This window comes from Salvelinus sp. IW2-2015, linkage group LG10 (assembly GCF_002910315.2).
Source record: "Salvelinus sp. IW2-2015 linkage group LG10, ASM291031v2, whole genome shotgun sequence".
Lineage (NCBI taxonomy): Eukaryota > Metazoa > Chordata > Actinopteri > Salmoniformes > Salmonidae > Salvelinus > Salvelinus sp. IW2-2015.
Window position 1 is genome coordinate 49,896 of NC_036850.1, and position 22,729 is coordinate 72,624.

Consider the following 22,729-nt stretch of genomic DNA (forward strand, 5'->3'; position numbering starts at 1 on the left):
CGTATTAAGTTCTTGCTCAGAACATGAGAACGTATGAAAGCTGGTGGTTCCTTTTAACCGAGTCTTCAATTTCCCAGGTAAGAAGTTTTAGGTTGTAGTATTATAGAATTATTTCTCTCTATACGATTTGTATTTCATATACCTTTGACTATTGATGTTCTTATAGGCACTTTAGAATTGCCAGTGTAACAATTAGCTTCCGTCCCTCTTCTCGCCCCTACCTGGGCTCGAACCAGGAACACATCGACAACAACCACCCTCATAGCAGCGTTACCCATGCAGAGCAAGGGGAAAACTACTCCAAGTCTCAGAGCGAGTGACGTTTGAAACGCTATTAGCCGCACCCCGCTAACTAGCTAGCCATTTCACATCGGTTACACCAGCCTAATCTCGGGAGTTGTAAGGCTTGAAGTCATGAACAGCGCAATGCTTGAAGCAGAAGAGCTGCTTGCAAAACGCACAAAATTGCTGTTTGAATGAATACTTATGAGCCTGCTGGTGCCTACCATCGCTCAGTCAACTGCTCTATCAAATCATAGACTTAATTATAACATAATAACACACGAAAACGAGCCTTAGGTCATTAATATGGTCGAACCGGAAACTATATATCTCGAAAACAAAACATTTATTCTTTCAATGCTGTGATACGGAACCGTTCCGTATTTTACAGTGTACTATAGTGGTCAGGCTCATATTATATATTATGAATATTCTCTGTGTACATTTTGCCTCAACCATTCAATGCTCATGTAATTACGTGATTTCTGCAATTAGTTCCAACGAAGCCAGAGCGCCCAAACGTTCCGCATTAACACTATGTGCGGTGCAAATATGAACGCAGAAGGAAGTGCATTCACGACTAGCTCGTAGACCTGAAGCCTGGATGTCTGATTATATTGTTCAAACTATGCAGCGTTTAAAATATTGACGACTTCTGTGTATTGATTTTAAGAAAGGCATGGATGTTTATGGTTAGGTACCAGTCGTGCAACGATTGTGCTTTTTGCGCAAATGCGCTTTTGTTAAATCATCACCCGTTTGGCGAAGTTGGCTATGTCTTTGTTAGGAGAAATAGTCATTCCCAGTTCGCAACGAGCCAGGCGGCCCAAACTGCTGCATATACCCTGACTCTGTTGCAAGAGAAGTGAAACAAATAAATTCATGTTAGCAAGCAAAATGAACTAAATATGCAGGTTTAAAATATATACTTGTGTATTGATTTTAAGAAATGGTGGCTTGAGTGTTCGGTGAGAGGCAGGTGGTTAGAGCGTTGGACTAGTTAACCGTAAGGTTGCAAGATTGAATCCCCGAGCTGACAAGGTAAAKKTCTGTCYTTCTGCCCCTGAACAAGGCAGTTAACCCACCGTTCCAAGGCCATCATTGAAAATAAGAATGTGTTCTTAACTGACTTGCCTAGTTAAATAAAGGTGTAAAAAAAWATATTCKGATTGTTATGAAAACTTGAAATCGGCCCTAATTAATCGGCCATTCCGATTAATCGGTCGACCTCTAGTCCCTGCAGCATAAACTCAAACCAGTGTGATTACAACACTTCATTAGAACGTCTAGTTTCGATTGAKACGCAACAGTCAGTGTTTGAGCTGGCAACACTGATTTTTCACAGAAACATTTTGCACAAACACAACTTTATGTCCTCAATGTGAGCAGTTTATTTTTGGATTGCAATGTTCAGACATTCACAGAAGTAGTGACAGCATTACATTTACATTTACATTTAAGTCATTTAGCAGACGCTCTTATCCAGAGCGACTTACAAATTGAGCATAACACAATTCTCATCCAAATCGAAAAATATAGGCTACATTAGTCTAAGGAAAGAGTGAGCTAACACAAGCAGTCATATATAGCTGACTCTTGGCCAACAGAAACCATAATATGAATGAGGCACTACAAAGTCTGCCTGTTCGGCACCAGGAGAAGATAGCAGAGGAGGTTGACAAAGTACATGTGTTTAGCTTGTTATTAGTAATTAGAATACAATAGCAGGATATAACAATAAAACAGTATTACAAAGAAGTAACATAATAACACTGATATAAAAATGATATGTTGTATTGACAAAATCACAATTATGTATGATATGTATGACTTGCCTCGTTGAATAAAGGTTCYATTGAAAAAATGTATAAGAAACAGAAAGAAACAGTAACTGAAGAGCTCCACAAGGGCTCCACAAGGAGGCAGGGCAGGGCAGAGCTATGCTAAAACAGGCCACATTTATACACAGACCATGGTCATGATAAGGGCAGCTTCAAAGTATACAACACAACCTAATACTTCTCTCACGCCATTAGCAATGTTTTACAGAGCTAATAGAATATTCTAGCTAGCAAGATACTGTAAGCACAGTTGAGTATCAAGCCATAAAGGTTACGAAGTATTACCTTGCATGTACGCAATTATAAAGGAATACACACAGAATACATTATGTKCATACARACGGTGCATTCTGAAAATATTCAGACTCATTTTGTTACATTATAGCCTTATTTTAAAATGTATTAAATTGTTATTTTTCCTCAACAATCTACAGACAATAACCCATAATGATGAAGTAAAAACAGGTTCTCAGACATTTCTGTAAATGTATTACAAATAAAAAACAGAAATACCTTATTTACATAAGTATTCAGACCCTTTGATAGAGACTCGAAATTGAGCTCAGGTGCATCCTGTTTCCATTGAGCATCCTTGAGATATTTCTACAACTTGATTGGAGTCCACCTAGGGTAAAGTCAATTGATTGGACATGATTTGGAAAGGCACACACCTGTCTATATAAGGTCCCACAGTTGACAGTGCATGTCAGAGCAAAAACCAAGCTATGAGGTTGAAGAAATTGTGCGAAGAGCTCCGAGACATGATTGTGTCGAGGCAGAGGAAACCTGGCTCCATRCCTACAGTGAAGCATGGTGGTGGCAGCATCATGCTGTGGGAATATTTTTCAGCGGCAGGGWCTGGGAAACTAGTCAAMAAAAGARGAATGGAGCAAAGTACAGAGAGATCCTTGATGAAAACCTGCTCCTGAGCACTCAGGACCTCAGACTGGMGCAACGTTTCACCTTCCAACAGAACAACAACCCCAATGCACACAGCCAAGACAACWCAGGAGTTGCTTRGGGACAAGTCTCTGAATGTCCTTGAGTGGCCCAGTCAGAGRCCAGACTTGAACCTGATCGAACATCTCTGGAGATACCTGAAAATAGCTCCCCATCCAACCTGACAGAGCTTGAGATGATCTGTTGAGAAGATTTGGAGAAACTCTTCAGGTGTGCCAAGCTTGTAACGTCATACCCAAGAAGACTCTAGGCTTTGTGTGTGGTTGTTGAAGCAGCTTTGGCAGTGATTACAGCAAAGTACAGAGTAAAGGGTCTTAACACACACAATATTTCATTATTTAATATTTTTATACATTTGCCAACATTTTTATAAACCGTTTTTTGCTTTGCCATTACGGGGAATTTTGTGATTTGAAAAAAAAAACTATTTTGTCAATTTTAGAATATGGCTGTAACATAACAAAATGTGGAAAAAGTGAAGGGGTCTGAATACTTTCCGAATGCACTGTACATACATACATACATACATACATACATACATACATACATACATACATACATACATACATACATACATACATACATACATACATACATACATACAGTGTGCTACAGTAGAAGCGACAACACGATATACAGAAACAATAATCATATCGTAATAAGGCACTTACTTTGATAGGAATGCKCACAAGTCCAACGTTTTTATTAGTAAGGAAAACAACAATGAAGGAAATGTCAGTGCCAGCCGGAAAATGCGCCAGGGYGAAAAAGTTAATGCAGGTTCTATTCTGACTGGAGATGTGCAAATGTCTATATACTTGATCTGGGGAAACAATTGAGGAGTGATTGGGCTCTCATCGAAGAGAGAAGTTTGTCTGGCTCATCTAGCTAATCCTCGCCTTACATTAACACAGAATCCCTGAAACGTAAATTGCCTGCCACAGTGAAATGGCCGACTTCTATGTGAATTAATGAGGAGGCAGAACACACCTCATTTCAAACTGTTCATGCAAGGGGGACTGTTAGAGATATTTGGAAGTCACACGTGAAAAGGTTAATGTTCCCCCAATATTGTGTCCCAAAAAAATAATGACACAGTAATTAGTAATTACACAGCAATTACACAGCACGTCTTGTTACTGTTGCCATTCATAGTTCTTTGTCTATTGGCAAGGGATACTCAGACACAATGCGCTTTTAACTTACATATTTGACACACTTGATTACATTGTGCATGTTAATTTATACAGTAATTATTATACAACATTTCCTCACCTTGGATTTGAGCTCACAACCTCTTGGTTCACGGTACWCCGATTTTCCTGCTACGCCACCATGTCCATGTCAGGTATCAGTTAATCTGACTATTCTTTATTCTTTATCATTTATTTTATTTACTTATTTCAGCATTTTAAGGGCTTTCTGTATAATTGTTCAATGTTTTTAGGGCATATTAACCTGTTTCAATGATGCTCCTGAATCACTATGATCAATAAAATATTTGTGAGTATATGGTGTGGATTTTCTTTTAAACGACAGAMAGTTATTTTTGAGATGCTCAGCTGTCTAGAATTCTACTGATTCCCATCTTTCAATGAGAAACTAATTTGAATGATATCAGATAGGTGTGCTGTAACTTTTMCCAAATAAGAACATTAACGTTGCTAAGAACGTGAGAGTAGGGTGACTGTCCTAGCGGGRCTCAAACCCAGGCCACCAGCACCCTAAACACTTTTCCAACAAGGGATATCTCTAGGGCATGTATTATTGGGCCAGTATAGTTACACCCTGGCCAGAAGAAACCCTAACCTCCTCCCTAGGAATTGGTGTAGATCTGAAACAACTTGACAGGTATAAGCAATAGGCTGATTGCACTTTGAAGTAAATCTCAGCTTTCTTAAAACTACACTCAAGAAAAACTGTATTTATCATAGTGATTCAGGAGTGTCATTAAAACAAGTTAATATGCCCCACCAATTTTGACAACTATACAGAAAACCCTTAAATTGTTGAAATAAATAAATCAAATCAATGATGAGAGAAGAGTCAAAGGAATTGATAACTGACACCGACATGGTGGTCGTAGCATCATCATCTGAAAGCCATGAACCAAGAAGTTTATTAGGTACACCCATCTAGTACCGGGCCGGAGACCCTTTTGCCTCCAGAACAGCCCAAATTCTTRYGGGCATGGATTCAACAAGGTGTCAGAAACGTTTTTTGCTCAATTGGTATCAAAGGACCTAACTTGTGCCAGGAAAGCATTATCCACACCAGTACGCCACCAGCCTACACCAGGAAGGATGGGTCCATGGACTCCATAGCTGTTTACGCCAAATCCAGACTCTGTCATCAGCATGACGCAACAGGAACAAGGATTCGTCAGACCAGGCAACGTTTTCCCACTCCTCAGTTGTCCAGTGTTGGTGATTGCGTGCCCACTGGAGCCGCTTCTTCTTGTTTTTTAGCTGATAGGATTGGAATCCAGTGTGGCCGTCTGCTTTAATAGCCTATCCATGAAAAGGATTGACGAGTTGTGCATTCTGAGATGCTGTTCTGCACACCACTGTTGTACTGTGGTGTTATTTGACTGTTTGTGGCACTCCTGTTAACTTACGATTCCTTGCCATTCTCATTCGACCTCTCTCATCAACGAGCTGTTTTCGCCCAGAGGACTGCCGCTGACTGGATGTTTTTTGTTTGTCGCACCATTCTCGGTAAACCCTAGACACTGTCGGGCATGGAAAGCCCAGGAAGGCAGACATTTCTGAGATACAGGATACGGCACACCTGGCACCGAAAATCATACAACGCTTGAACTCGCTTAACTTCTCTGCGCTACGGATCCCTTTRACGGGATCATTTTCCTAAACAACCGCTGAATTGCAGGGCGCAAAATATTACAAAAAATATTTATAATCATGCAATAACAAGTGAAATATACCAAAACACAGCTTAGCTTGTTGTTAATCCACCTATCGTGTCAGATTTTGAAAATATGCTTTGCAACGAAAGCAATCTAAGCTTTTGTGAGTTTATCAATCAATGCTAGAACAGTTAGCCTTATATTAGCTTGGTTAGCTTGGTCACGAAAGTCAGAAAAGCAATAAAATTAATCGCTTACCTTTGATAATCTTCGGATGTTTGCACTCACAAGACTCCCAGTTACACAACAAATGTTATTTTTGTTCGATAAATATTACTTTTATAACAAAAAAACACCATTTGGTTTGTGCGTTATGTTCAGAAAACCAAAGCCTCGTTCCGTTCGACGAAAATTCCAAAAAGTATCCGTAATGGTCGTGGAAACATGTCAAATGTTTTTTATAATCAATCCTCAGGTTGTTTTTAACAAACATAATCGATAATATTTCATCCGGACCGTAARRTACTCAATAAGAGAGAAAAAGAAAATGGAGCGCTACCCTCTCGCGCGCAGGAACTAATCAAAGGACACCTGACTACTTTTGAAAAARCTCGCTKATTTTTRAAAYTAAAAGCCMGAAACTATGTCTAAAGCCTGGTCACAGCCTGAGGAAGCCATTGGAAAAGGAATCTGGTTGATACCCCTTTAAATGGAAGAAAGACGGGCCAGGAAACACAGATTTAAAAAAAAGAATAATAATCATTTCCGGGTTAGATTTTCTCAGGTTTTCGCCTGCAGAATCAGTTTTGTTATACTCACAGACAATATGTTGACAGTTTTGGAAACTTTGGAGTGTTTTCTATCCTAATCTGTAAATTATATGCATATTCTACGATCTGGACCTGAGAAATAGTCCGTTTACCTTGGGAACGTTATTCAAAAAATTCAAAAAATCTGACCCCTAGCATCAAGAGGTTAAGTCACACGTTTTGCCCATTCTAACGTTCAATTGAACAGTAACATAATGCCTTGATGCCCGTCTGRCTGCTTAATATAGCAAACCACAACCATGTTCTAGATACGTTCTGCTTGACATGAAGGGAATATTTTCCAAAATTTAACACCAAAACACACTAAAAAGGTTCTCCGAAGGTTTTTGTTCAAATATATAAACGCAACATGCAGCAAAGGAAATCAGTCAATTGAAATACTGAACAAAAATATAAACACAACATGCAACAATTTTGAAGATTTTACTGAAATCAGTGAATTGAAATATATTGATTAGGCCCTAATATATGGATTTCACATGACTGGGAATACAGACATGCATCTGTTGGTCACAGATACCTTAAAAAAAGAAGACCTTACAATGGGCATCAGGATCTCGTCACGGTATTTCTGTGCATTCAAATTGCCATATATAAAATGCTATTGTGTTCATTGTCCGTAGCTTATGCCTGCCCATACCATAACCCCACCCCTACCATGGGGCACTCTGTTCACAATGTTGACATCAGCAAACCGCTCGCCCACGCAACGCCATACACGTGGTCTGCGGTTGTGAGGCCGGTTGGACGTCCTGCTAAATTCTTTAAAACAACGTTGTAGGCGGCTTATGGTATGGAAATTAACATTACATTCTATGGCAATAGCTCTGTTGGACATTCCTTGAAGTCAGCATGCCAATTGCACACCCCCTCAAAACTGGAGACATCTGTGGCATCATGTTGTGTGACAAAACTGCACATTTTAGAGTGGCCTTTTATTGTCCCCAGCAGAAGGTGCACCTGTGTTATGACTATGCTGTTTAATCAGCTTCTTGATATGCCACACCTGTGAGGTCGATTGATTATCTTGGCAATGTAGAAATGCTCACTAACAGGGATGTAAACCAATTTGTGTTTAAAATTTGAGAGAAATAAGCTTTTTGTGCATATGGAACATTTCTGTGATGTATTATTTCAGCTCATGAAACATTGGACTTTGTATGTTGAGTTTGTATGTTGTATGTTGAGTTTTCCTTAACTAACGGAAAACTGGACACTCAAACATGAGGGGAACTTTACAGGTAACATTACAAAAGCGTTCTCTCTCCCTATAATTGTTACCTGGGATTGTACTCCCCTCTTTTTTCTCCCTACGGGGATTTCTGAGTAGTCCTTTGTGTTTTTCTTTTTTTCTATCTCTCTATCTTTCTTTTCTTCTTCCCTCTCCATCACCTGCTGTTTCTCTCTCCTTGTCTCTGTCTCAATTCCCTCTCTTCCCCACCTACCTCCTGTCCCCCATCACCTGCAAAATGACTAAAATGGAAATGTAAAAATCTTGCCCAGGCTGATGTTACATGAAGCAACTCGCACGCAATCTTGACCACCTTCTGTGACGAGCCTCGTAGGCTGTCTTACGTCATCAGTCCGTTGTCTTCGGTCCTAGTCCTTGAGGCCATGGTGTCTACTGGGGTTCTCTTCAACCTGTCACTTCATTCAGTGCTTCTCAATCCAATGGATGTGCACTGAACATTTTTGTTCTAGCCCAACACTAACATACCTAACTCACCAAGCCTTTGATTAGTTCAATCTTTGTTTGTTATTTTTTTAGGGATAGAACTTCACAACATTCTTTTAAAAAATAACAGCGTTTGGTGATTTTTCGGTGACAATTATGATTTTTTAACATTTTTATTCCAACTGTAATATACAGGAGAGCTGTTCGAAACTAAGAAATCCGATTTCCCCCCCCCCCCCAGGAATGCCCTCTAAAATCTTGAACTTTCACGTACAAAAACATATGTGTTATTTCGTTTGAAAATATGACCCTTTCTCTTTTGTTTCTCCTGTGTTGACGCAGCCCCTGCCAATGCCCAGATCTCACACGCGGGCCAGGCATGCGTGGTGAAGGAGGACAACATCAGTGAGAGGATCTACACTATCAGAGAGGGAGACCGCTTGGAGCTCCAGTGTCTGGTCAAAGGACACCCACAACCACAGGTAACATGTCATAACACGACTGTGTGGCTCACATGGTAGAGCATGGGGCTTGCAACACCAGTAGAGAAACATGGGGCTTGCAAAGCCATCTTAGCTACACCATCAAACCAACAAAATCACACAATGCCAATTCTCTGACCTCCACATACACACACACAGTATTCTCAACCCCCCCTGTATTTGACCAAGGAGCAGATTTAAAGGGCATATTAAAAAGCACTCTCTCTTTCTCCGATCTCACCATGTGGTGAAAGCTACAGGGGAGAGCTCTGAGTCTGGTGTGATCTGTTTTGAGAACTCTTCTGAGCACTAATGCAGATCAGAGCTGACTTTAGACTGTGTGTGTGTGTGTGTGTSTGTGCGTGCATAAGTGTGAGTGTAAGACAGGTGAGAAAAGCTGTGTGTTCCCCTGGAATACCCACAGGTCTGGTGGCATGAGAATTAAACAGGGGTGTGTGTCTGTGCCACCGCGCCCCCACCTCCACTGCCCACGTCATCCACTAACCCCAAACTGGCTCAGCAGATTCCTCTGCTTGATTCCCTGAGTCATCTAACTCCCTACCAACACGTTTCATGTGCTGTCCTCTCAGGGACCGATGCGTTTTTTCTTTCTTCCAGTTCAATTTCAATTTAAAGGTGCTTTATTGGCATGAAATAGCCTACATCTGTAAATATCACTAAAGGCATTCCAAAACCATAGTTTTCGAAGTCAAGTCACACAAGTCACACTTGCGTCTTTCTCTCTCTCTCTCTCTCTCTGTCGTCGTCTCCCAATCTCGCTTCCTGTTTCTTTCTCTCCGCATCTCTCTCCTTTTTCACTCTCATTCTCGCTCCGTTTTCCCCCTTTTTCCTATCGCTCCCTCTTCTCTCTCTCTCCATCGCTCTCTCATACATATTCCTTCCTATATACAGACACTTGCAGACACATTTGAATACTTTAGTTGGATCCACAGTGAAACCTTGGCAGTACAAAGGACCCAATTATTTTAGAGGTCATGCAGATGTTATACTTGGTCTTTCTTCCATCCCAAACTTTTACAGAATATATTAACTTCACACCATCACGGCTTTACTTGTGTAGAATGGCGCCTGACTCTTGTCTGCGACAAACACACACACATACACACACACACACACATACATGTACTCACATACGACACACTTTGAACACACGTGCACACACACACACACACAGTCTACCTCTATTTATTTAGACTTGGCTCTGAAACAAAAACGCACACATTTAATCAAACTTTCATTCCCTCCTTATAGCCGAGTGTTAGAGAGACATTTAGGCAAATATTGACACAAGTAAGGTTCCTATCTCAGTTTGTCAAGGAACAGTTGTGAAATTCAGTCATTTGCAACAGCAATGGCTTGTTCCTTCTGGGCCTGTGTCAGTCATGTATTTTGAATAATGATTATATTGGTCACGCTTTCCAAAAGTAAAACAATAAATAACAATATTACATTCACTATCAGCGCTGGTATTGCCTTGGGCTATGGTGCTCAGCAGCGTTTCAATTCTAAGTGTGTTTGTGAGTGTTTGCCTGTGCGTGTGTGAGAGTGTGAGAAGGAGGCACACACACACAAAGGAAAGGAAGCTAGAAAAAGTCAGTCTAGTCAAGGTGAGACAAAGGGTAGACATGATTTGGGTTGGCTTCTCTGGGGAGTGTTTGAAGAAAGTTTGCTATCGTCAGATGTGCAGCAGTGAGGGCTTGGCTATATAGTGTACATATACAGTGTACATGGTGTCACCTAGGCAACGTGTTAGTATTAGAACTACTTGATAATGAGTGATGAGGTCTTGAGGCAGTTCTTAGTGTGGTTGACGAAAGCAAGAACATTACTGTATTCCACCTTACTTATTAACCACAGGAGGTTGGTGACACCTTKATTGGGGAGCATGGGCTTGTTGTTATGGCTGGAGCGGAATAGGTGGAATGGTATCAAATACATCAAACACATGGTTTCCATGTGGTGCCATTCCATTTGCTCCGTTCCAGACATTATTTTGAGCCGTCCTCCTATCAGCAGCCCCCTGTAATATGAACATACTTGAACACCAGCAAGCACACACATTTTCTTTAGGAAATGTCCTTTTTTTTGTTAAATAAAAAGGTTTAGGAAAACAAATGACTAGTTTTTCTACATTATCTGTGTCAACTCCTTCCATTCTTGCAGTGTGACTTTTAAATGCATCGAAGATAGAGGGAGGAGAGAGAAAAAGTGAGAAATAGTGAACTGAGAGAAATAGAGATAGAGATCGACAGATAAAAACCGAGAGATAAAGGAAGATACTGTCGATGGAGTGATAGAGAGAACGAACGAGACACTGTGTTAGAGAGAGAGAAAGATGGAGTGTGTGAGTTGTATGGGTGTATGAGTGTTTTCCCTACTGAGGAATCCGATGGAAGAGAATGCAGAGTAGTGTGTTTGTGTGTGTAAGTAGAGTACCATGGTGACCTCCATTCAGCTCTCCCCTCCTCTTGGTAGTGTCTTAACTGAGGCATTGCCATGGCAACCTGGCACGCCACCTGCCTTCCATTCACGGTCGGAATACGAATACGGACACACACACATACGAATGTCACTATCCCATTTAGCTTGGAACTCCAGGATGTTTATATTATATGTGACCTTTAACCTGCAATACAATTGGCGGTTTGAAAACGTTCCAAAATCTCTTCCTTCTCTCATTTAAAAAGGGGCCACCATGAAGTGGATTTAATCCTTATGAGTAACAGATCAGTTAAGCAAAATAGCCATAGAATAGGGAGCTCATGTGTTTACTTTTGGGGTTGCAGTTTCTTGAAAAAGCCATTTGGAGTGGCCAGCTGCGAAAGGGGAAATTATGAATTATGACACACCCACAGAGACAGAGAGACAGAGACGGCAATCGGACAGATGGCAATCGGACAGACGGGACGGGAAATCAGACATACGAACAGACAGACAGAAGGGAAATCAGACATATTAACAGACGAATGGACAGACAGACAGAATTACAAGTGATAGGTGCAGTACTTCTTCTATTTCAGAGATGATTACTGTTCTTGTACGTCACCATTGTGAAGCAGTGTTGTGTCTGGACTGGAGTTCCTACTTCCCTAGAGTCAGATTCACTTGTGGATACATTTGTATGTCTCTGGGGAAGTAGATAAAGGGCCTCATTGCCGAAATCCTGAAGTATCCCTTTAAGGCATGTATGCTCTTCACTACATATTGAAGGGTGTTGAGATCAACAGATAAGGGACGGCTTCTTTGAACAGCTGTCAAATGTCAGAGAAACACACTATGTCCATGTGATGGGATGGTGTGTCCGATTTGCCCTCTCCGTTGGAATGTGTGACCCGATGATGTCATGGCGTTTGACGGGGCACTGCGGGATTCTGTGCCCGCGTCCCACCGGGACTACTGAGTTTCCRCTGCAGTGGCATTCTGAGGGCTATCTGAAGATACCTGATCCCCAATCAACCCCTCTACTTCTCTACTCCCTTTCTCCTTCTCTCCCTCCGTCATCTTATGCATATCAGCAAACTTCCCATAAACTGGCCGACCTGGTAGAGAGCAGTTTGTCCATATGCAGTGTGCGTAACATAACATGTAACTGTTATGTTAAAGCAAACTTATAATAAACTGTTGGACAGACTTTTCAGTGGAGTAGATGTGTCTAGCATGGTAAATGTATATTTTTTGATGCAATTGTAAAACGCTCGATGTGACAAGACAGCCTGTTAGATTTGATGTATGTTTCCTGATTCGTTTCAGTTATTTGGTGGATCTCAATAAGTCAGTTTGGAAACGTTTAACAAACAGAGATAGTCAGCGGCTCTGGAGTTATTAGGAGATATTTCTCAGAAGTCTAATTTGTCAATTGTGCACCACTTTAACATCCGCTCCCAGAGATTTTTCTTGTGTCACTAGGGTCGCTAACACTTTAGACCACTTTTATTCGACTCACAGAAACTCATATAAGGCCCCCCCCACGTCCTCCCTTCGGCAAATCTGACCATGACTTCATTCTCTTGCTTCCTGTTTACAAATAAAAGTTAAAATCGGAAGTACCAGTGGCATGCTCAATGTGGAAGTGGTCCGATGAAGCAGACMCGAGGCTACAAGACTGTTTATGCTCGCTTCAATGAATACAACACTGAGTCTTGAGTGAAAGCCCCTGTTGTTCCGGATGACTGTGTGACTCGCTCTCCGTGGCCGATGTGAGTAAAACTTTTAAACAGGTTAACAGTCACAAGGCCGCCGGGCCAGACGGAATACCAGGGCGCGTTCTCAAAGCATGCGCTGACCAGCGGGCAAGTGTCTTCAGACATTTTCAATCTCTCCTTTTGCTAGCCTGTAATCGCATGTTTCAAGGTGAACACCATTGTCCCTATTCCTAAAGAACCCAAGGTAACCTACCTAAATGAGTATTGCCTTGTAGCACTCACATCTGTAATTATGAAGTGCTTTGAAAGGCTGGTCATGACACACATTAACACCACCATCCCAGATAATGCAATCTCAATTGCACTTCACACTGCCCTCTCCCACCTGGACAAGAGGATAAATAACTATGTGAGAATGCTGTTTATAGACTATAGCTCAGCGTTCAACACCATTGTCACCTCCAAGCTCATTACCAAGCTGGGAACCCTGGGACTGAACAACTCCCTCTGTAACTGGATGCTAGACTTCCTGACGGTATGGCCCCAGATGGTGAGGGTAGGCACAAGACCTCCTCCATGCTGACCCTCAACACGGGGACCCCTCAAGGGTGTGAGCTTAGTCCCCTTCTGTACTCCCTGTTTACCCACGACTGCGTGGCCACGCACGACTCCCAACACCATCATCATCAAGTTTGCTGATGGCACGTCAGTGGTGGGCCTTATCAGTGATTGCGATGAGCCAGCCTACAACGACAAGGTCAGAGACTTGGCAGTGTGGTGCCATGACAACAACTTATCCCTCAATCGTTAAGACCAATGAGCTGATCGTGAACTACAGGAGAAAGAGGGGAGAGCACACCCCCATCCACATCGACGGTGCTGTAGTATAGCGGATAGAGAGCTTTACATTCCTTGGCATCCACATCACTAAGAACTTAACATGGTCCACCTACACCCACACAGTCTTAAAGAGGGCAGGACAGCACCTCTTCCCCCTCAAGAAGCTAAAAAGATGTGTCATGGGCCCTTGGATCCTCAAAAAGTTCTACAGCTGCACCATGGAGAGCATCTTGACTGGCTGCATCACCGCTTGGTATGGCAAATGCACCAACCTCGACCGCAATGCGCTAGAGGGTGGTGCGGACAGCACATTACATCACTGGGGCCGAGCTCCCTGCCATCCAGGACCTCTACAGTATATCAGGCGGTGTCAGAAGAAGGGCCTAAAAATTGCCAAAGACTCCACCCGCCCAAGCCATAGAATGTTCACTCTGCTACCGTCCGTCAAACGGTATCGGAGCATTGGCTCTCGGACCAACAGGCTCTGAGACAGCTTCTACCCCCAAGCCATAAGACTGCTAAATAGCCATAAGATTGCTAAATAGTTAATTAATTGTTACCTAGACTATATGCACTGTCCCTATCTTGCACTGACTCCATGCACACTCACAAGACTATATATACACACTGCATACACACACTACACTGACACTCACACAAAACTCACAAACATTCACATACAGTCAACACAAACAAATACACATACCCATACTAACACAACAAATGAAAATCAAATCAAATGTATTTATAAAGCCCTTCTTAAAATTAGCTGATATCTCAAAGTGCTGTACAGAAACCCAGCCTAAAACCCCAAACAGCAAACAATGCAGGTGTAGAAGCACAGTGGCTAGGAAAAACTCCCTAGAAAGACCAGAACCTAGGAAGAAACCTAGAGAGGAACCAGGCTCTGAGGGGTGGCCAGTCCTCTTCTGGCTGTGCTGGGTGGAGATTATAACAGAACATGGCAAAGATGTTCAAATGTTCATAGGTGACCAGCAGGGTCAAATAATAATAATCACAGTGAATGTCAAGGGTGCAACAGGTCAGCACCTCAGGAGTAAATGTCAGTTGGCTTTTCATAGCTGACCATTAAGAGTAATCTCTACCGCTCCTGCTCGGTCTCTAGAGAGTTGAAAACACAGGTCTGGGACAGGTAGCATGTCCGTGAACAGGTCAGGATTCCATAGCCGCAGGCAGAACAGTTGAAACTGGAGCAGCAGCCAACCGGCCAGGTGACTGGGGACAAGCAAGGAGTCATCAGGCCAGGTAGTCCTGAAGGCATGGTCCTAGGGCTTCAGGTCCCTCCGAGAGAAAAGAGAGAGAAAGAAAGAAAGACAAAGAAGAAAGAAAGAAGAAGAAGAAACGAAAGAGAAAGAGAAGAAGTAAGAAGAGAAAGCAAAGAAAGGAAAGAAAGAAAGAAAAGAAAAAGAGAAGAGAGAGAGTTAGGGAGAGGCATACTTAATTTCACACAGGACACCGGATAAGACAGGAGAAATAACTCAATATAACACGACTCGCGACCCTAAGCCCCGACACATAAACTACTGCAGCATAAATACTGGAGGCTGAGACAGGAGTGGGCGGGAGACACTGTAGCCCCATCCGACGATACCCCCGGACAGGGCCAAACAGGCAGGATGTAACCCCACCCACTTTGCCAAAGCACAGCCCCCACACCACTAGAGGGATATCTTCAACCACCAACTTACCATCCTGAGACAAGGCCGAGTATAGCCCACAAAGATCTCCGCCACGGCACAACCCAAGGGGGGCGCCAACCCAGACAGGAAGACCATGTTAATGACTCAACCCACTCAAGTGACGGACCCCTCCCAGGGACGGCATGGAAGAGCACCAGTAAGCCAGTGACTCAGCCCCTGTAACAGGGTTAGAGGCAGAGAATCCAAATGGAGAGAGAGGAACCGGGCGGTTCGTTGCTCCAGTGCCTTTCCGTTCACCTTCACACTACTGGACCAGACTACACTCAATCATAGGACCTACTGAATAGATGAGTCTTCAATAAAGACTTAAAGGTTGAGACTGAGTCTGCGTCTCTCACATGGGTAGGCAGACTATTCCATAAAAATTGAGCTCTATAGGAGAAAGCCCTGCCTCCAGCTGTTTGTTTGGAAATTCTAGGGACAGTAAGGAGGCCTGCGTCTTGTGACCGTAGCGTACATGTAGGTATGTACGGCAGGACCAAATCAGAAAGATAGTAAGGAGCAAGCCCATGTAATGCATTGTATGTTTGCAGTAAAATCTTGAAATCAGCCCTAGCCTTAACAGGAAGCCAGTGTAAAGAGGCTAGCACTGGAGTAATATGATCAAATGTTTTGGTTCTAGTCAAGATTCTAGCAGCCGTGTTTAGCACTAACTGAAGTTTATTTAGTGCTTTATCCGGGTAGCCGGAAAGTAGAGCATTGCAGTAGTCTAACCTAGAAGTGAAAAAAGCATTGATACATTTTTCTGCATCATTTTTGGGAAGAAAGTTTCTGATTTTTGCAATGTTACATAGATGGAAAAAAGCTGTACTTGAAACAGTCTTGATATGTTCGTCAAAAAAGAGATCAGGGTCCAGAGTAACGCCGAGGTCCTTCCAAGTGTTATTTAAGACGAGTGTACAACCATCAAGATTAATTGTTAGATTCAACAGAAGATCTCTTTGTTTCTTAGGACCTAGAACAAGCATCTCTGTTTTGTCCGAGTTTAAAAGTAGAACATTTGCAGCCATCCACTTCCTTATGTCTGAAACACAGGCTTCCAGCGAGGGCAATTTTGGGGCTTCACCATGTTTCATCGCACACACTCGTCATATGCTGTTGCTATCTGTTCTTTATTTTACTCTTATTATTATCTATCCTGATGCCTAATCACTTTTCCTTGCCTTCATGTACATACTGTATCTACCTCAAATACCTCATGCTCCTGCACATTGATCTGGTACTGGTACTCCCTGTGTTACTATTTTAATTTGTATTATTATTTTTAACTCTGCATCGTTGGGAATGGCTCGGGAAGCAAGCATTTCACAGTTAGGGTCTACACCCAATGTATTCGGTGCATGTGACAAATAAAATGTGATTTGATTTGATGATATATTCCTAACAGGGATAGCATAGCAGTCAACTTTCTCAGCTGGGAAAACTAGTTAAAAGTCTACATTATGACATAACTTTTAAAAAAATATCCTGCTGCGACTACTACCGATTTAAAAGACAGAATTCTGCATGCCAACAATAGTCTTCAGCCATTGGAAATTGTACCATGAGTCTTCCCGAAATTGGGAAGAGAGCAAGGGCACCATCCCATTCTCTCCATCTCTCCCCTCCCTCTCATTCTCCGAGAGGATCCAATTTAGCCATGTTAGCCTGGGCAATAAAGGGATTGCTTTACAGAGAATGGCTCTGATTGAGGATTTATCCAATCCTTTATCAAGACTGATTGTTTACCTTCGCCCCAGAAGATTGGATTGAAAACGGGGTCACGCCGTAATCCATACAGAACAGAGAGGAATCCAATCATTTCTCCACCTATCTCTCTATCCTTCCCACATTTAGGGACAAGCGGGTGAAACGGGCAAAAAAGACCTACATCAAGTTAAGAGAGGTTTGATTCACCCTCCAACCGGAAGGGTCAAGGATTTGGTTTAGTTAGGTGGATAAGAGAGGAAGGGGAGATAGAAGGGACTTGAATAGTTCTTTAGGGACTGGGATATTTTGTCATGGACTTTTACCTTGTATTTGTAGGGTTTCATGTTTTTTAAATGTTTTATATATTTTCAAGGAATGGAAGATGGAAGGCATTGACAAGCTTTTAGCCTCAGCTCCAGGTTTCGCTGATGTTGCTCTTGAAATACCTTCATCCCGAAGGGGAGGTGAAAGCCTGTGGCAGAGGCTAGGTCTGCATTGACTCCTAAACTGCACAGCCCATTACGCTGGTGTCACCGCTGGTGTCCTTGTGCTATTTAACTAAATCTAGTCCAGCAGATAGGTGAAATAATTGTTCCATTTTATGATACAAAATATCACACTTGGAACACTAATACTTAATGCCTTAAGCAATATTTTAAAGATTGGAGGCAGTCTGGGAAGCCTGCCGGTCAACCAGGGTGGCCATTTTAATAAAATGGCTGCCATCCTTTTAGAAGGAAATAGGGTAAACTCATTCCAAACAACATCAAAATGACCTGCAATAATTCCGATCATAAAATACTGTTAAGACCTTCATGGGGGCCATATTGAGGTACTTTTTTACCATAGTCTAGCAGCTATGGGAAAACATTCTGGAGCTGTGATAGAGCCACTAAAATGAACACACAGATAGGGCATGTCTAAATAAGTATTTTTGGCTATAGTGACATCGCAGAATTTGTCCGTTATCCCCCTGGCTTTCATTTCCATTATGAAATAAGTTAAGAAACCCAAGATCGGTAACTTGTTGGATAATTGTCACCAGGGGTACTCTGCTCTAGTCACTGACCACGCAAACAAACTTACTCTTAACTTTTTTAGGATAGGGGGCAGCATTCGGAATTTTAGATGAAAAGCATGCCCAAAGTTAACTGCCTGCTACTCAGGCCCAGAGCTAGGATATGCATATAATTGGTAGATTTGGATAGTGTCACGCCCTGACCATAGGGACCATAGGGACTAGGGGGGTTCTAGGTATTGTGTTTCTATGTTGGTGTGTGGGTATGATAATCGTTGCCTCTAATTGGGGATCATACTTAGTTTGTCCTTTTACCCACCTGCGATGTGGGATATTGTTTTGTTTCGTATTAGTGCCTATGTGCGCTACGTATTGCACGTTCGTTAATTCTTTGTTGTTTTGGGAAGTTTCACTATAATAAATATGTGGAACTCTACTCACACTGCGCCTTGGTCCACTTATTTATACAAAGATCGTGACAGAATATCCCACCATAGCAGGACCAAGCAGCATGCCCAGGAGGTGAAGGAGAGTTGGACATGGGAAGAGATACTGGGTGGATGCGAGACCCTTCCTTGGCGGGAGTCGCCGAAGAATAAAGGAGGAAAGCGATGACGCCAGGGTCCGTGGCCACAAACAACCCAAGGGCAACCCCAGGATCTCGGGGGGGGGGCACAAGGGGCGGTCGGCCGAGCCGAGGGAAGAGCCAGAGACTGTCTGGGAGTCGATGGAGCAGTTTGAGGAGGGATATCGGAGAGAGATGTTGGCTAGGAGTATGCTGCAGCGCAGGCGTTTTGAGGAGCGTGTCATCAGTCCGGTGAAACCTGTGCCGGTTCCACGCACCAGGCCTCCAGTGCGCCTTCCCAGTACGTCCTGTGCCGACTCCCTCCAATCGTCCACCAGTGCGCGTGTACAGCCCGGATTCTCCATCGACGGTTCATAGTCCAGAGCTTCCAGCGACGGTTGACAGTCCAGGGCTTCCAGCGACGGTTGACAGTCCAGAGCTTCCAGCGACGGTTGACAGTCCAGAGCTTCCAGCGACGGTTGACAGTCCAGAGCCTCCTGTGACGGTCCACGGCCCGGAGCTTCCAGTGACGGTCCACGGCCCGGAGCTTCCAGTGACGGTCCACGGCCCGGAGCTTCCAGTGACGGTCCACGGCCCGGAGCTTCCAGTGACGGTCCACGGCCCGGAGCTTCCTGCGCCGGTGCCATGGCCGGAGCCTTCTACTGCGCCGATGCCCAGTTCAGGCACGGCGTCCAGTCCCGCTCCATGGCCGGAGCCTTCCTCTGCGCCGGTGCCTGGTCCAAGCACGGCGTCCAGTCCCGCTCCATGGCCGGAGCCTTCCTCTGCGCCGGTGCCCGGTCCAAGCACGGCGTCCAGTCCCGCTCCATGGTCGGAGCCTTCCTCTGCGCCAAGTCCAAGCAAGGCGTCCAGTCCCGCTCCATGTTCGGAGCCTTCCTCTGCGCCGGTGCCCAGTCCAGGCACAGCGTCCAGTCCCGCTCCATGGTCGGAGCCTTCCTCTGCGCCGGTGCCCAGTCCAAGCACGGCGTCCAGTCCCGCTCCATGGCCGGAGCCTTCCTCTGCGCCCGTGCCCAGTCCAAGCACGGCGTACAGTCCCGCTCCATGGTCGGAGCCTTCCTCTGCGCTGGTGCCAAGTCCAAGCACGGCATCCAGTCCCGCTCCATGGTCGGAGCCTTCCTCTGCGCCGGTGCCCAGTCCAAGCACGGCGTCCAGTCCCGCTCCATGGTCGGAGCCTTCCTCTGGGCCGGTGCCCAGTCCAAGCACGGCGTCCAGTCCCCCTCCATGGCCGGTGTCTTCCTCTGCGCCGGTGCTCAGTCCAGGCACGGCGTCCAGTCCCGCTCCATGGTTGGAGCCTTCCTCTGCGCCGGTGCTCACGCTGCACCTTGGTTCGCTTATTTATAGAATGATCGTGACAGATAGAAAACACTCTAAAGTTTCCAAAACTGTTAAAATGTCTGTGAGTATAACAGAACTGATATGGCAGGCGAAAACCTGAGGAAAATCCATCCAGGATGTGCTATTATTTTGAAATGGCTGTTTTTCCAATGAAAGGCTATCCACCATTTAAAAGGGATAGGACTCAGTTTCCGTTCCCTATGGCTTCCACTAGTTGTGAACAGTCTTTAGACATTGTTTCAGGCTTTTCTTCTGAAAAATTAGGGATGATGAACACATTGAGTGAGTGGACCCTGGGATGTCCCCAGAGCTGGTTACTGCGCACGACCGAGAGCGCGCCTTTCTTGTTTTTCTTTTATATTGACGACGCTATTGTCCGGTTGAAATATTATCGATTATTTCGGCTAAAAACAACCTGAGGATTGATTATAAACATCGTTTGATATGTTTCTACGAACTTTACGGATATTGCTTGGAATTTGTCTGCCTCTTGTGACCGCATTTGAGCCATTGAATTAGTGAACAAAATGTGCCAACAAAATGGAGGTTTTTGGATATAAAGAGGGACTTTATCGAACAAAACGAACATTTATTGTCTAACTGGGAGTCTTGTGAGCGCAACCATACGAAGATCATCAAAGGTAAGTGATTAATTTTATTGCTGTTTCTGACTTTTGTGACTAATCTACTTGGCTGCTAACTGTTTGTAATGTTTTGTGTGCTGAGCGCTGTCCTCAGATAATCGCATGGTTTGCTTTCGCCGTAAAGCCTTTTTGAAATCTGACARGGCGGCTGGATTAACAACAAGTTAAGCTTTATTTTGATGTATTGCACTTGGGATTTCATGAAAGTTAAATATTTATGGTAATTTAATTTGGCGCTCTGCAATTTCACCGGAAGTTGTCGAGGTGGGACGCTAGTATCCCACTGATCCATAAGAAGTTTAAATTGGACACACACAACTGGAAAGAACTGGAGAAATGGCTTGGCAGGATTGAAATACAAATGAAATATGTGAATGAGCCTATCAGGGCAATCCTGATAATTAGAGAGACTCGAGGTGAAATCAACTTTGTTGATAAAGTTCATGTCAGTAGAACGCTGCTCTACTCTGAGGGCTTTTATACAGCCGCCAACCAGCTGCAAGGGGCCATATTGGACTAGATTCACCTGGCCATATCGCCATAAATAATTGGTACATACAGCCCAATGATGGTTTACATTTTTTTAGGGGGTCTGGAAAACACAAGGATGCCATAAATACGTATCCGTCACGCCTGCTCCCGCTCCCCAGCATTGCGCACTCCTGCCACCATCWTTACGCACACCTTCCTTCCCCCCCATGCATCAGCAATTATTGGACTCACCTGGACTCAATCACTGTCATTACCTCCCCTATATCTGTTCCCCGCTTCAGGATTAATGTTCGTTGGTCATTTTTGTTTCCTGGTTCTAACGCTGTTCCTCATTAAATGTTCAACTCCCTGTACCTGCATCTCTTCTCCAGCGTCGGTCCTTACAGTATCCTTTAAATCTTTTGTAGAAAAGTAGAGAAAACGTATACCAACGTAGTTTTTTGAAAATGTGATTCACCGCAAAGATACAGACATCCTTCCTAACTCAGTTGCCAGAGAGGAAGGAAACAGGGATTTAAACATGAGGCCAATGGTGAGTTTAATGGCTGTGATAGGAGAAAACTGAGGCTAGATACATTTTAGTTACTCCACAATACTAACCTAAATGACAGAGTGACAAGGAAGCATGTGCATAATAAAAATATTCCAAAACATGCATCCTGTTTAGAATGGCAAAAAATGTACCAAAGAAATTAACTTTATGTCCTGAATACAAAGTGCTATGTTTGGGGCAAATCCAACACTGAGTACCACTCTTCATACAGTATTTCCTACATCATGTTATGGGTATGCTTGTCATCGGCAAGGACAAGGGAGTTTTTTGGGATAAAAAGAAACGGAATAGAGCTATGCACAGGCAAATTCCTAGAGGTAATCCTGGTTCAGTCTGCTTTCCAACAGACACTGGGAGACAAATTCACCTTTCAACAGGACAATAACCTAAAACACAAGGCCAAATACACATTCTTGATACAGATGGAAAACTGTTGAGAGTGAAAACCCAGCAGCGTTCCAGTTCTTTACACAAGCCGGTGCGACTGGCACTTAAAACCATGCCCCATTAAAAGGCACTTAAATATTTTGTCTTGCCCATTCAGTCGCTGAATGGCACACATACACGATCCATGTCTCAATTGATTCAAGGTTTAAAAATCCTTATTTAACCTGTCTCCTCCCCTTAATCTACACTGGATTAAACAAGTGACATCAATAATGGATTATAGCTTTCACATGGATTCACCTGGTCAGTCAATGTCATGGAAAGAGCAAGTGTTTTTAATGTTTTGTACACTCATATACACTGGAGTT

At 43.5% G+C, this 22,729-nt stretch overlaps 1 protein-coding gene across 1 annotated transcript in view; it reads left to right on the forward strand.

Annotated features, from left to right (window-relative positions):
* The first annotated feature begins 2,884 nt into the window (after positions 1-2,884).
* LOC111969077 (MAM domain-containing glycosylphosphatidylinositol anchor protein 1) overlaps positions 2,885-22,729 on the forward strand; it is a 308,744-nt gene continuing 288,899 nt past the window's right edge. Inside the window, exons 1-2 of the mRNA XM_070445289.1 lie at positions 2,885-3,017; positions 8,797-8,936. Of these exons, the coding sequence (XP_070301390.1) occupies positions 2,885-3,017; positions 8,797-8,936 (273 nt within the window). The remainder of the gene's footprint in view (positions 3,018-8,796; positions 8,937-22,729) is intronic.